The sequence below is a fragment of the Maniola hyperantus genome, chromosome 27 (genome assembly GCF_902806685.2).
Source record: "Maniola hyperantus chromosome 27, iAphHyp1.2, whole genome shotgun sequence".
Classification (NCBI taxonomy): Eukaryota; Metazoa; Arthropoda; class Insecta; order Lepidoptera; family Nymphalidae; genus Maniola; species Maniola hyperantus.
In genome coordinates this window covers 474,293-491,018 of record NC_048562.1, presented here as the reverse complement: position 1 = coordinate 491,018, position 16,726 = coordinate 474,293, and the positions used below count along the sequence as shown (strand labels likewise).

Genomic DNA, 16,726 nt, shown 5'->3' with positions numbered 1-16,726 from the left:
TTAAGTGATTACCGCCCCCCATGAACATTTGCAGCACCAGAGGAACCGCCGTTTAGGAATTTGTTGATCCGCCCCTTGAATAACCCCATGTTGTAATCTAGTGGGAAAATTGTAGTGATTGTACCTATAGTATAGCTTACCTATGTCTCCCACCACTAAATGTTCGCCTCTCACACTGCATAGAGCTAAGAAAACCACCGTAAATAATAATGCTATACGCATTTTCGGTAAAAAGAATAAATAAATCTAAGTATATTCAAGCGTATATATAACTCAATGATTTAAATTGTAAGACTGGTTCATTTTGTGTGATTTTGTTTAAGCGGAAACCTTATCTCTGAGGTCAGTTATTATCGATTGGGTCAATATTACTATTCCAGTTATTTAAAGGTCTGCACACACGAGGGACAGCTAGACCTCGACGTACAGTACGCGGCCGAAAGTAATGTACATCGACCTTTAGAAGGAAATGGCAAATTTGTAGAGCACTCTGCACTGTCTCTGTCGTTGAGGCCGACAAAACGTCATATAGGTATGAGTGACAGAGACAACGCTCAACAAAGCCGAAATCTCATTCTAAAGGTCGATGTATCTATATTAGTTTTTATTTCCAATTTTTCGATTAGGTATAGGTACTTACGCTTAAATAAACCTAGAAAGAAAACCTTATAAAAATATCGATATATCGGCGTACTAGATCAATGTATTGAAATATCAACATTTAAATTCGATATCGATATTTTAGTAAACCTTGCTTGATTATTTCGGGGAGTTTTGTGCTCCGCGGACCAAAGCCCCTCGTGTGCGCAGGCCTTAATGAACATTAAAGGTCTTAAGTCATCACTTATCTCTGAGAATAAGGCCCGATGCATACAGACGGAGTGGAACGGTGTCGAGTCTTTTAACAACAACTTAAAACTCGACTTTATGTACTTTGACATATTTTATCTACAGTGGAAAGTAGTAGGAGACTGAAAACTAAACAAGGAGGACGCCTATTGCAGCCGTTACGCCCAAGCATACAGGGTGTAACCAGAATGCTAGCAAAAACGAAAACAGGTGATAGTACTCATAATTATTGATAGGATAGGTATCTACTCCTACTACAAGAAATAAACCTATATTTTTAAAAAGTTCGCAATGTATTGCAAATAAAACATCTGGGCTCAAGGCGGGGCATTGACCCCGAGTTTGCACGCTATACATTGCGGGTTTGAAAAATACTAAATCACTTAAAACTACAGGTATAAGGCAAATGGCTATTGATATGGGTTTGTGTTAAGGTGTGACAATAGCGGTAAAGGCTTGCTAGTGTTCTAGTTACTCTATATAGCCTAGTTTGAAATTAAGAGTTGTTATCAAAGCGCGCCTTGGCACTGTTGGTGTGCGTTGCGCCTAAGTATTGTTGGGATTTCCACAAACCAGTATTGTGCCGCTTGTTGTGATTTGTAAGTTGTAACTCATATCGGCCTAAAAACCTTTGAGACGACATATTAAGTACTAGCCGATGCCCGCGACTTCGTCCGCGTGGATTTAGGTTTTTAAACATCCTGTGGGAACTCTTTAATTTTCCGGGATAAAAAGTAGCCTATGTCCCTCTCCAGGTCTTGGACTATATCCATGCAAAAAATCACGACGATCCGTTGCTCCGTTGCGACGTGATTGAAGGACAAACCAAGAAACCAACTAACAAACACACTTTCGCATTTATAATAAGGGTACTGATTCATCATCATGATCAACCCATCGCCGGCTCACTATAGAGCACGGGTCTCCTCTCAGAGTGAGAAGGGTTTTGGCCATAGTCTACCACGCTGGCCATGTGCGGATTGGTAGACTTCACACACCTTTGAGAACATAATGGAGAACTCTCAGGCATGCAGGTTTCCTCACGATATATTACAAGTTAAATTTAACAGTTTAACTAATTTGGATGAAATTTTGTACCTACAGAGTTAGGATACATCCCGGGGACGGAAATAGACTACTTTTTATCGCGGAATATCAAAGAATTCCCACGGGATTAAAAAAACCTAAATCCACGCAGGCATCATCTAGTAGTAAATATAGTGCGTACTAATTTACTCCTCACGCGCCATTTTAACTCTCTGTCAATTGTCACGTCAAAAGTACGGTTCACCCGATTCACCTTTATAATCCATACTAATATTATAAATGCGAAAGTGTGTCTGTCTGTCTGTCTGCTAGCTTTTCACGGCTCAACCGTTCAACCGATTTGGATGAAATTTGGTACAGAGATAGCTTGCATCCTGGGGAAGGCTACTTTTTATCCCGAAAAATTAAAGAGTTCCCACAGGATTTTTAAAAACCTAAATCCACGCGGACGAAGTCGCGGCCATCAGCTAGTAAGGACTAAAATCGTACTTTTGACATGAAAAAAGACACAAAGTTAAAATGACGCGTGAGGAGTCATTTTTTACGCGTTATATAGGTTTTCAACTGTAAAGGAAAAAAGGCGCAATAAGAAGGCTTCGTTATAAAAACTCGTCATGTTTATTATAGTTTCTGCTTGTGAACATTGGAGCCGGTGGCGCGACGCCCGGGCGCGCAGAGTGCGCGCAGGCGCGGCGCGCGTTGTAGGCCGCGGTACACGTGCTCTATGCGAACTGAGCTGCGGGACGACGACCTGGAATTTAACAAAAATTGGGGATTGTATAGAAGCAGGCGTTACTTTGCAGAAGTCCATGATATGCAATGAACCAAAAGCTTCATTTGCTGTAATCCGCTGAAACAGGTCGAATCTGTATGATGCAATATGCAGTTTAGTTTAGTTTTAGTTTAGTTTAATATTCTTTATTGTACACCAAAAAGAAAAGACACAAAAAGAAACATGTAAGAGAAGAACATACAATCAGCGGCCTTATCGCTGTGAAGCGATCTCTACCAGGCAACTAGGTTGAAGAGGATTTAAGGGCTAGTGAAACTGGGTTTAAGGTGTACGTAAGTTGTTAGGGAACATAAAGATAATAATTATAATATAAGTAATCTTCTTCTTCCTTACCTTATCCCACGCTACGTGGGGTCGGCACAACATGTCTTCTTCTTCCACTCATTCCTGTCATTCGTCAATGTATAATCCACCTCTTTTTCACGCATATCCTCTTTCACGCAATCCATCCACCTTTTCTTTGGTCGTCCTCTCCTCTTTTTTCCTTCCACATGCATACTTAACATTCTTCTAGTGACATGGCTTTCTTCCCTCCGCATTATATGCCCATACCATGCCAGCCTATTACCCCTCATCTTTTCTACCACTGGCGCTACTTTCAAACTACCCCTTATATATTCATTCCTTATCTTATCCATCCTTGTCACACCACACATCCATCTCAACATTCGTAATATAATATAACAGTACATAATATAATATAAGTACATAATATAAGTAATATGTATATTAATAGGCACAGAAATGCCTTAATAATAATATATAGATAAAGATATACACAGGTACATATATAATACACCACCCGCCCTCCCACTGCTAAACATGCAGGAAGAAGCAGCCACTCGGCAAGCAACACGCACCACCACCACGCAGCACCACACAAATCCTAAACACACTCGACGCACGTTTCGCCCCGACACCGGAGCATCCTCAGGAGATGAAGACCCTACAATCCACAATTTTTTCCTGCATGTTTAGCAGTGGGAGGGCGGGCGGTGCATGTCGCATGCTGCATGTTGCACCATACAGATTCGACCTGTTTCAGCGGATTATAGCAAATTAAGCTTTTGGTTCATTGTAAATAGTAAACTCGCACCGGAAGACTCCCCACTAGGACGACATCAGACGAGTCGCAGGGAGCCGCTGGATGGCGGCGGCGCAAGACCGTGGCGTGTGGAAGAATAGAATAGAATAGAATGTTTTTTTATTCATGTAAACTTTTTAAAAGTGCTTATGAATACCAAGAGTACCTACAAGAGACCTATGTCCAGCAGTGGACGTCTATTGGTTAATGATGATGATGACGATGAAATAGTAAACTCACCCTATCCACACGTTGGGCAGCTGAGGGTCGTTGGCGAAGGCCAGCTGGTCAGCCAAGCCTGCTCGGGTGATCTCCTCCGCAAAGCATTTCATGGCTGTCAGGAGGACGGAGTGCACTGCACTGTTGGCAATTATACACAAAGTTAGTCAAAAGGAAAGACCAGCCAAGTGCGAATCAGACTCGCGCACTGAGGGTTCCGTACTACAGCCGTATTTTTTTGACATTTTGTATGATAAATCCAAAACTATTGTGCATGAATATAAATAAAAATCTGTTTTAGAATGTACAGGTGAAGCCCTTTCATATGATACCCCACTTGATATAGTTATCTTACTTCGAATATTGAAAATACTTACTAATTATTAGTTCATGACCACAATTTAATTTTTTTGTGTGATCTAACCACAAATTCACAGTTTTCAGATTTTTCCCCGAATGTCAGCTATAAGACCTACCTACCAAATCCCTGCCAAATTTCATGACTCTAGGTCAATAGGAAGTACCCTGTTAGATTTCTTGACAGACAGACAACAAAGCGATTCTATAACGGTTTTTTTCTTCCTTTTGAGGTACGGAACCCCAAAAACTGTCATACCCCTTCTAGGTTAGCCCGCTTCCATCTTAGTTCCATCATCACTTACCGTTACCACCAAGTGAGATTGCAGTCAAGGCCTAACTTGTATCAGAATAAAAGAAAAGTATTACTGAAATCTGGCGTGGCGTGTGGAAGTCCCTACAAAAGACCTATGTCCAGCAGTGGACGTCTATCGGTTGATGATGATAATGATTTTTTTTTAACAGAGATACTGAGCAAACGAGCAGGCGTGTCACTTGATGTTAAGTGATTACCGCAGCCCATGAACATTTGCATTTTGCAGCACCAGAGGAACCGCCGGTGTGTTGCCGGCCTTTTAGGAATTTGTTGGTCCGCCCCTTGAATAACCCCATGTTGTAATCTAGTGGGAACACCGCCGATGGGAGTTGGTTCCACAGTTTGCATGTGCCTGGAAAGAAGGATCTTGATTTGACGACCTCCCTGGTGCAGTGGTGAGCGCTGTGGTCTTAATAGTGGGAGGTCCCGGGTTTGATTCCTGGCAGGGGTTTGGAATTTTATAATTTCTAAATTTCTGGTCTGGTCTGGTGGGAGGCTTCGGCCGTGGCTAGTTACCACCCTACCGGCAAAGCCGTGCCGCCAAGCGATTTAGCGTTCCGGTACGATGCCGTGTAGAAACCAAAGGGGTATGCGTTTGATAAAAACTGCCATACCCCTTCCAGGTTAGCCCGCTATCATCTTAGACTGCATCATCACTTACCACCAGGTGAGATTGCAGTCAAGGGCTAACTTGTATCTGAATAAAAAAAAAAAAAAAGATGATGATGATGATGATGATTACTGAAATCTCACCTATAAGAGTATCCATTGCCAATATCTTCATTCCTCAACTCCACGCCGATATCTGCGCACATTTTCTCGATAAACAAAAACCTCAGTCTGTCCTCACTATTGACAGGCAAAGCTGTCAAACTGTCATCGCACTCCGAAACCACTTCACTTTTCCGTTTGACAGGTCTGACGTCACTCACTATGTCAATCTCCTCATCCGAGTCACACAAGTCCACACTACTGTCATCTTTACACACAAAACTGTCACTTTTGAAAACTGTCAAACTGCACAAATCCGTCGATTTCGGATACAGTTCACGGATGTTGGATTCGGATTTCCTGGAATTTTCCAAATCGTTCCAGGACGACCACTCGTTGGATTCCATATCTGGTTTTTCCGGTTTGATTTGGACGGTTTCTGGTCTAACCGGGTAGTAACCGTGTAGACGTGAAAATACCAATATCTGTTTAGTTCGCCATATTTTTTCGGTGTCGTTTTGGAATCTTTCAACTAGCAACTTGTTAATTAGTTTCGCTCGAGACCACTGGAAAGAAAAATGTACTTTCAATCAACTGGACTTAAATTTTACGTTTTGACACAATTTTCGTATTGGATATCTATCATAATGTCAAACGAGAAGGACAAAATTTGTCCCAGGCTGAACAATTATAAAGGTATTATAATAAATTCAGATAAAATAAAATTATACAAAAATTTTGAATAACTATTTACATTTAAAAGCAGTCACTGAAAAAAATCCCAATCTAAATATATAAAAGGAAAAGATGACTGACTGATCTATCAACGCACAGCTCAAACTACTGGACGGATCGGGCTGAAATTTGGCATGCAGACAGCTATTATGACGTAGGCATCCGCTAAGAAAGGATTTTTGAAAATTCAACCCCTAAAGGGGTGAAACAGGGGTTTGAAATTTGTGTAGTCCACGCGGACGAAGTCGCGAGCGATTAACTAGTAATTAAAAAAAGCGGCCAAGTGCGAGTCAGGCTCGCGCACCGAGGCATCCATACTACAGTCGTATTTTTTCGACATTTTACACAATAATTCAAAAACTATGATCCATAAAAATAAATAAAAATCTGTTTTAGAATGCACAGATGAAGACCTTTCATATGATACCCCACTTGATATAGTTATCTTACTTCGAAAATTGAAAATACTAATTATTAGTTCATGACCACAATTTAATTATTTTTGTGTGATGTAACCATAATTCGCGTTTTCAGATTTTTCCCCGAATGTCTGCTATAAGACCTACCTATCTGCAAATTTCATGATTCTAGGTCAACGGGAAGTACCCTGTTGGTTTCTTGACAGACAGACGGACAGACAGACAGACAACTAAGTGATCCTATAAGGGTTCCGTTTTTCCTTTTGAGGTACGGAACCCTAAAAAACGGTAAAATACCCTATTATAAATACTTACTTCAATATTTCTTCTCTTAGCGAAATCCAGTTTCCAATACTTCTCGTGACTGCACACAACAAATGGAAAAGCTGAACCAAAATCGGAATCCATAGCATTTTGACTTACAACTGGAATTCTCCTCAACAAACAACTGACTATGGCTCTCGTACAACTTAACTTTGCTATAGTTAACTTCATTTCTTTCAAATAATCCTTAGTTACTTCCTTTTTTGGTTCAATTATAGGTTTTTGTATACACCAATCGTTAGCTAGGTAGCAATGATCATTCTTTATATGATCGAAACCATTGCTTATTACTATTTGGTTATTATTGTCTATTTTTTTAACCAGTTGATTTTTTATTTCAGGTTTTAGTAAAGATTCACCCTTTTTCTTTCTCACGAATCTCAGACCGTTGTCAGTTTTGTTGGGGCTGATTTTGGCCGTTTTGATTTGACCTCGCGAGTTTATAACTATTTCTTGGATTTTATTCAAATCTAGGTTTCTATCGACTTCTAGGTAGTAAATTTTTCTTGTATTAGGATCCATGTATTTGACTATTCTTTTTGAAGTTGTCAGTTCACCTGGTTTCATTTCCTGTTCATGATTGTCGTTTTCGTAGTCTCCGTTAGTCATCGCGTCATCTGTTGGTTCAATTTTAACACTGACTTTGCAATCTTTTGGTTTAGTTTGGTTAACTTTGCAATTATTTGTCATAATTTGGTTCATTTTGCTTTCTTTTGTCAAAGTTTGGTTGACTTTGACTTCTTTTGCCGCTGGTTGGTTGACTTTGGCATCTATTGCCACAGTTTGGTCAATGTCGTCTAAATTTTTCTCCGTTTTAAAATTTTTGATGAACATTTCATCAACATTAACCTCTGTCGTGTCATTAGTGAAGAAGTTGAGCCATTCATCTGTTTCTGCTTGCTTATTTACACTGATTTCATCAATTTGTTCACTGATTTCATCCATTTGTTCACTTATTTCACTAATTTCATTCAGCGGCTCTGTCTTAATGTCTTTCAGTAATATGTCTGTCTGTGCGTCTGTCTTTACAGTAGATTCTTGATCAGTCTTGTATTCGAATGGTAGCATTTCTGGCGTACTGTATAACCATACGTCTACTATTGTTTCGGCACCTGTAAAACAATAATCTATATCAATGTCATATAGATAAATAGCTGATACGCGACTTCTTCCACACGAACTTAGGTTGTTAAGGCGTTAAGGCACATTTCGGATGTTCAAAGAATCAAGTTTTGGCCTCAAAACTACAAATCTATTTATTTATTTTTAAAAAATTACAGATATTCTTTAGCGAATTACGAGAGCCAAAACACGATTGGCACAATTTGGTTTGATACAAAAAAAAACGCGAAGTTTCCCCGAAATACGCATTTTTTACGCCACCACTAGGAGAAAAACCAGTTTTATTCGATTGATATAAATACCAATTACAATAAAATTTCGTATTTACGTTCAACGTTTAATGCACTAAGAAATTACGGTATTATTTTATGGTAACAGACCACATAGAATTTTAAATATAAATATTTATAAAAAGCGTGTATCAAATTTGCGCGCGGGCGGCCCAGACTTTTCCATACATTTCTCCTTAAGATCCTATAGGAATCCTTTAATGTGTCTCTCTAGGTCTTAAACTATTCCAGTTACCTAGAGTCTGTAGGCCAGTGTAGTTCCGATCCAGCTTGATAGTATGCGTGAGCGTGGCCGGGCGGTTGTAGTGAGGCATCGTGAAATCCAGGGTGAGCTTCGCGGGAAACTCTCCCCAGCCGCGTCGCGAGATTTGGAAAGGTGGTTTGCTGAAACAAATATAACATTTTGTTATATATCGGCATATAGCAGCCATTTGTGTGTGGAGCGGTCCGCGCGCGAGCCGGGGGCATGTGTTTGCTTACTCTATAACGACGACGTGATGCGGCGCATAGGAGTGATGCAATCTGACTGTGACGGAAGTTATGACCCTCGACACGTCGGGCTGAAGCGGCGGCCCGCGAACATATAGCAGCCATTTGTGTGTGGAGCGGTCCGCGCGCGAGCCGGGGGCATGTGTTTGCTTACTCTATAACGACGACGTGATGCGGCGCATAGGAGTGATGCAATCTGACTGTGACGGAAGTTATGACCCTCGACACGTCGGGCTGAAGCGGCGGCCCGCGAACATATAGCAGCCATTTGTGTGTGGAGCGGTCCGTGCGCGAGCCGGGGGCATGTGTTTGCTTACTCTATAAGGACGACGTGATGCGGCGCATAGGAGTGATGCAATCTGACTGTGACGGAAGTTATGACCCTCGACACGTCGGGCTGAAGCGGCGGCCCGCGAACATATAGCAGCCATTTGTGTGTGGAGCGGTCCGCGCGCGACGCCGGGGGCATGTATTTTGACGTGTTACCTGGAATGAATAACATTTCGTATATAACAGATATAACAGGAAGGCGGAGGATCGTGTGTGGTGGTGCTCTTGGGAAGGCCTAAGTCCAGCAGTGGGCGCAAACAGGCTGATTGATTGATTGATTGACCCGCTAATGCTACTGGAATGTTAACGCACTTACCAATAATGATCCTGTATCGATGCTTCTGTTTATTCCTGGTGACTCCGTCCAGCGTCAGCACATTGTCCACCTTCGGCTCCAGGTGCCGCGGCACCTTCCTAGGCGGAACACTGCTGCAGCTCGCCTCCTCAGTCTTGAGGGGCTCTTCGGTGGAAGGTCGCAGGGTTTTGGTGGTGTCCGCTGATATCGTCACATTTTTCGCGTGGACCATGGCCTACAAAAATTCACTAGATATTGTTGGAGTTTTTTGAGTCAATTGGGGTTCAGTTTGGGTTAACTAGAGAAAAAAAGGAAGCTTTATAAGATCACTTCTTGTCTGTCTGCCTATCTGTCTGTCTGTCTGTCAAGACCTGTCAAGGGAGTCAAAACCCATAGGGTACTTCCCAGTTCCCATTGACCTAGAATCATGTTAGCAATGTCTTATAGTACAAGTAAAGGGGGTATAACAGTTCCGTTAATAATAAGATACCATTTAATATCAAGCTACTTACAGAATAATCAACCCTGGTCTTATTCCTCGGAGCCCTGGATCGGAAGATCTCCTCCATGTCAACAGTTTTCTTCCCCAGCAATTTTCGCACTGAGGGGTGCAGGCTACGCTGACTGTCGCGTAGAATACTTGACACCTGTAAACATATATTTGACTAGTTTATTCTCGCGACTTCGTCCGCGTGAACTACAAAAATTTCAAACCCGTATTTCACCTCTTTAGGGGTTGAATTTTCAAAAATCCTTTCTCAGTACGTCATAACAGCTATCTGCATGCCAAATTTCAGCCTGATCCGTCCAGTAGTTTGAGCTGTGCGTTGATAGATCAGTCAGTCAGTCACCTTTTCCTTTTATATATTTGAATTGGCTTTAGAAGTTTTCTAGTAATCTGAACAAGCGGTAAATAATTTGACTATTCAAAAGCATTTGTAAAAGTTTTCTTGAATAAAAATATATTCTAGTCTATTCTGTTATGGCATCAGCCCAAAAAAACAATTTTTTTAAACCTATGATCCTTTGGTTTCTACATGCCATCGTACCGAAACACTAAATCACTTGGCGGCACGGCTTTGCCGGTAGGACGGTAACTAGCCACGGCCAAAGTCACCCACCAGACCAGACCAGAAATTTAGAAATTATAAAATTCCAAATGCCTGCCAGGAATCGAACCCGGGGCCTCTCACTAATAAGACCACATGCTTACCACTGCGCCAGGGAGATCGTCAACGTTAATTGCATAACCTCTACTTCCATGGTATCCCTCGGGGATATTGGAGATGGTGATGATGATGACTCACCTCAGCCCTGGCCCGAGGCTCGCTCTGTGACGCCACCTCATCCTCGATCTGGCTGGAGCTCATCTGCAGCTTCTGCTCTGTGTAGAAGTTCACCACCAGGGCATATCGGAGCTGGTGGAGGTATCTTCGCGCTTTTATCATCCTGATGACAAGAAAGCAACTAGAGTAAAATTGGTCATTGTGAACTAAACAAACTCGTACAAGGGTGCCTCCAAATTCGCCGCAAAGTGCCGAGCCGAGCTGGCAGCGCGACTGCAACGCTGCTGCTGTGTTGCTTTGCAAATCCAAATAAAAAAAACCGGCCAAATGCGAGTCAGACTCGCGCATCGAGGGTTCCGTAATACAGTAGTATTTTTTCGAAATCATAATAATCGAATGCATAAAAAGAAGAGAAGATAAATAAAAAACCTACGTGCACTAAAGCATTCATCATAAGCCCTTTGCGTGTACTGAAACCACAGGCTTGCTGAGTATGAGGATGTACAGTATGCTTTGAACAGTGTCACTTTCACAGCATCTGTACATCGGGCAAACCTGCGGGCCACCATATTCGCTCAGACTGACAATGCCCTGCATTCCCTTTATTAATAACTAGCTGATGCCCGTGACTTCGTACGCATGGATGTAGGTTTTTAAAAATCCCGTGGGAACTCTTTGATTTTCCAGGATCAAAAGTCTTCCCCGGGATGCAAGCCATCTCTGTACCAAATTTCATCCAAATCGATTAAACGGGTGAGCCGTGAAAAGCTAGCAGACAGACAGACAGACACACTTTCGCATTTATAATATTAGTATGGATATGGATAGTAATAAATATGATTTATTGTTTTCATTACTGCTGCTAGTAATATGTACAATGTTTTATCTAATATATCCAAACTAAAAACTAACAATAAACAATAGGTCGCATACTCAGCATAGCCGAGCACTGCTCACAATGCTCAGCGCTGGTTTTCAGTTTTTCAGCGCCATAATTTCCATTGATTAATAAATACCATTTTCACCACCTTTCCATATCATATAACTTTAACTCTGCGTCTTAAAATGTTGCATGGAGGTTATCTCTATAATATGTTACAGAGAGAACCTACATGCAACGCAAATGGGCTTATGAACTGAATAAGCATTATCAGAAATACCACCAGAGCGAAGACAGGGCGGATCAGCTGTTTAGATTATGTGTTAACCAAGTTGTCAAACAATCACAATTCTAACCATGTTCTACAAAGTTTTTAGATCACACACTCAAGTCGTGCAGTATTATTATATTATAATAAACCGTACTTATTATATAAGCCGTAAATAGACTAACCTTTGATCTATTAACGCCACTTCATCCTCTCTCGCATCCAATTCCTTCCTAAACTCGCGACGCACGATCTGTTTGATTTTGGTTATTTTCTCCTCTTCTGTAAGACTCGGCGCCTCTTCTTTGACACAAACTTGTAATTCGGGGTAGTCTGGATCGTGGTACTCCTCGTTTAATTCCATTGTTACAACAAATCACACTAAACTAAGCGTTTGAAAAACACTCTACAACTGAAATGTTGATTTTACGATTAACGTTTATGCGTCATTGAATACAAACGCGAAAGTTGTTTTATCACATTTCCCTTCCCAATGCTTGTAGCTTTTTTATTGATAAATATAAATAAAACAAAATGGAATAACCAAATACATAATCGCTTCAGCACTTTCAGGTTTTTTCCAAAAAAAATATTATAATTATTTGACAGGAGGCAGCAGGGTCAACAACCGTTGCGTTTTGGGTGGGTTTCTTTTTCGTCCAATATCTTCGTGTCTTCTGCGCAACAAAAATGCGGATTGCGGTTATTCAAACTCATCGCGAAAAAATTCTAAGCTTATGTTCAAAATTTTCACGATCATTAACGATCGTGTTTATTAATACAACTTATGTAATAAAATTAATATGACGGTTTTACATTACAATAAAACCGATATTATGTGCCGAGAGGGAAAACATACAGCATTTATGTATGAAGAAGCAATTATGTACTCACCGCATATATGCGCGCTTCATCCATAAACATGTATATTCCTATGCAATAATGTAGTTTACCTTACCGGATATAGGGGCGCTAGTGTCTCACCCAGCAAGGCAGTGAGCCGCTGCCATCTTGGATGTCATAGTCTTCACCAGGAAGAAGTTCCTGCAATGCTGTATGTTTTCCCTCTCGGCACATAATATCGGTTTTATTGTAATGTAAAACCGTCATATTGATGTGCCTCCGGAAAACATACAGCATTTATGTATGAAGACGTGTTTGTTATCTGCTGGTGAAATGTATTACCCACAACGCTATGATGAATCAAAGGGAGTTAATCTGTCAATTGAATAACAAAAATATTAATCGTTAAGTAAGATCAAATAACCACGTCCCCTTCATTCATTGTCACCTATTAAAGTTATTGTTATTTCTAACCAGGGTTAATAAGTTAAAATATAATGTCTAAAAGACAAACAATTTAAATGATTTATGTCTGTAATTTTGATAAGGATTACTAAAACTCAAACCGGACCATATAATGATTATATTGAAAAATAAGCTTCAGTTATTTTGAGATCTCCTCCGGGCAATAATGATTTCAACAAGAGTGTCTGGTAATCTCCAGTTACCACGAGATACGAGTATATCGTCCATTGATTGGTTATCTGTCCCCAAAGAAACTACTGTTGATCCACTGATGAATCCCTGGGGATACAGGAATGCTGCCACATTGCTTAAGAACTGAACTGTTCCAGTGATCTATTACAGTACGTGATGCGGCTTCAGTTTCATTACAGTTGGTGATAAAAAGATTACAATATATTTAAATTCTTAACTTCATTCTGCTTGACCTATTTTCCTGTGTCAAAGACATACATGTAGTACTACTGTAGTATACTAGTACATTAATAGAGAATTATGTTTTCTGTTATACTATTATGTTTTGAAAGTGTCCATCCGTATTTATGTTAAAAGTGAGTGTCATTCTTTGGGCCAAATAAAGTATATAATATATTTTTCCCGGTGACACAGACTTTCAGTTGTCAACCCTTCGTTCCAGGGCAACAATTGTCCATATAGGTTCGTCTAGATATCTCGGGAAGTGTGTGCTTAAATGAGAGCTTCTGTAGTTAGCGCTTGAGCTCTACCTTAAGGTCCTGTATGATAAATGGTTTAGTAATTTTGAGTTTAGCCACGTCAATAATTGCCTAGTGTCCACATGTGGATCATAGAAAGTTAACCGCCACCAGGTTTCGCACCAGTTTAACCATTTTTGATGTCTGGTAGGTAGGTAGGACAAAAATTGCTTCCAACAAGCACCTGTTCTTTACTTCTCGTATAGACTACTCCTTTATTTGGGCACCCATCCTCAATTTTTTCAGCTTCCGTGTAAATGTCTGGTGGACACTGTAATGTCGTGACATCTATCAGAGTCCCTGATAGGTTCTATAGTTCATTTGAGCTCTGCTTTTAAATCTTGAAGCCCAAAGGTCTTTCACGTGCCAAATTTAAGTACACCCCAGCTGCACTTGTTCAAGTAAGTCAGTACTTTTGGCAATTAGTTTGGAGAAGAAAACACCCATGCTAAATTGATGTCTCAATGACCTGTTGAAAGCATCTATAACTTGCTGATCAATCTTTGCAGTCGATAAAGACATCACACCATCTTTATTCCCTACTACAGTAATCTGTTGTGCTGCAACCAAATCGATCTCGGACGGCGCTTGAGGGAAAAGATGACACTCTGTGGGAGGTTTTCCTCGTGACAGCCTTGAGCCAATAATGTAATCTGTTATGTGCGGGAGTTCGATTGTTAGAATCAGTAAAACCCACGACTTTGTTCATTAAAATGAACGTTAGAACGAACGAGTGAGTGAACGAATGAGTGTTCGATTGAACTAAGACTTGCGATTTTTACAGAGTTCTTGTGCTGTCTTCAATTGCCACTATAACTGCATAAAGTTCCTTCTATTGCTGTGCTATCATTTTTGATGCACTCACCAAGTTTCTGGCATTAATTTCCCGTTTAATTGGGCACTAAAAGCCAATCAGAGGCATTATTCGCCAAGCAGTGGATGGCAGGTTTTAGGTGTACATATTGGCAGCCTGAGACATGTGGTTCCGCGCCGCCATGTCATTCCCTGTTCCACGATTGTGGATTCAGCAGTCTAAAACATATTATCAAAACGTTTGAGGCGTATTTGGATCTGATCAGAATGTAGTCTGCTTCTGGGAGTTACTAAACTGGCGAAGTCTGACTGTCCTAGCAACCGTTGCATTTCGTGAAGAGTGATTTCAGATATTTTCAGTAATAATTCTCTCAAAGGTCTCGTTGATAGTTTTTTACTCTTTATTATGGGCAAGAACATTGAATTTTCTTATAGTCTGCCAACGAATACCCAGGTATTGTAGGTCTTGTGTGAGTGTTAGAATTGACTTTTAGTAATTGATCCCGATGTTGCTTAACTTCGGTGATCGGACGAGAACCGGTGTCTTCAACATGGTATGGACGTTGGCTTTTGGTAATTGATCCCCCTGCCCCGAAGTTCCAAGGACCTCACGCTTCCGCAGCGTGAAGGCATAACCTGGATTGGTCTTAGTTGACCAGAATTGCCAGCCCAGAAGTTCCAAGTGCCTCACGGCTTCCGCAGCCTGAAGACATAACTTGGATTGGTCTTGATTGACCAGAAGGAAGTCGTCTAGGTAGACTAGCACTCGACATTCCTTCGCATGCAAGGTTTCCGCAACCGAGCATGTTACAGGTGGGGCGCTGCCGCCAGACCCAAAAATTAGACAGGTTGTCCAACTTTTGTTGTAGAAAGCTACGAACCGGTATGACAAATCAGACGGGATAGTTTTGTTTCACAAATTTGTTTCGTTCTCGAGGGTCGAAAATCAGACGCATCGATCCAACGTTTTCCTTCCGCAGAAAAAGCTCGGGGATAAAACTGGGCATTTCCTTGTGAACCACTTCTACTAGTTTTGGTCCAGTAATTCTTGTGTCATTTAAGTCGTGACAGGTGACCAGGTTGCATGTTGCATTATTTGTTTTGTGGGCATTACCGGGGGTAGTTTCTTGTATTAGGGTATTCGAAATACCGTAATTGACATTTACAAAAACTGTTTGCACCAAAAGCTTGCCAACGATATTAGAATGTCATTACATAACCTGTAACATATTGTGTTGGATAGGTTTTTCAATTGTAGGCATTTATAGCTGTAATATTTATAAATATGGGCCACCAGGGGATTGCATAAACGCAGTGAGTGTTGCTTTATCCAAAAAGAACCTCGTCACTATTGTTAAAAGCCAATCCGGTATTTGACAACTAGTCAAATCAGTATCCCATAAAGCGTTAAAACACACGCTCAGCACGCGAGGCCCCATGAAACACTGGCATGTGACGTCACAATGATTTGACGTACTTTTCCAGCTTAATCAATAATTTAAAATGGTTATCACACCCAAAACTAACAAAGGGTGCGGACCTCACATATCAGATATGTGAGGTCCGAGAGGCTTCCAGTGGAAGACCCTCCATTCAGCCATCACTGAGAAACCATTCACTTTTGACATATGCAAATACCGTATCCAAAATTTCCTTAGAGTATTTAAAATAAACATCTCCATGAAAATTCTGTCTGATATTCATCTCCTGCGCCTTACATAATATATTATGCTATACATTCGCCTGTTACCCAAACAATTTGTAAAGTTTGTTCTGATAATTTTTAAGACAAAGATGATTTGCTGAATGTTATTTATTTATTTAACCATCTTTATTGCTAATCATTATATTCAAAAGAATAAAAATGCAGGAGATACTTAGACCAAAGGGCGACTTTATCATCTGAATGTTTCAGTCATTTATTAAAGGGGGTATCTGGATTCTTAACTGAGTTCTGTTTGGTATAATAAAGCATTGGTGGTAACGGCCATGATGTCCTCAGTGGGGCCAAATAAGTGTTAGCTATTGTTTAGTGAGTACAGTTCTCCGTTATTTTCAGTTTACGAAACCCCTTTAAATGA

The 16,726-nt window shown here is 40.7% G+C and overlaps 1 protein-coding gene across 1 annotated transcript; it reads right to left on the bottom strand.

Annotated features, from left to right (window-relative positions):
- Positions 1-2,501: 2,501 nt before the first annotated feature.
- Positions 2,502-12,512, bottom strand: D12 (YEATS domain containing 2 homolog D12). Its single transcript, XM_034982669.2, has 10 exons — positions 12,000-12,512; positions 10,688-10,829; positions 9,893-10,027; positions 9,402-9,615; positions 9,073-9,241; positions 8,502-8,650; positions 6,846-7,966; positions 5,419-5,942; positions 4,014-4,133; positions 2,502-2,647 (listed from the first exon to the last, which is right to left on the bottom strand). The coding sequence occupies exons 1-10, from the start codon at positions 12,176-12,178 to the stop codon at positions 2,518-2,520; spliced, it is 2,883 nt and encodes a 960-aa protein (XP_034838560.1). The 5' UTR covers positions 12,179-12,512; the 3' UTR covers positions 2,502-2,517.
- Between the last annotated feature and the right edge of the window lie 4,214 nt (positions 12,513-16,726).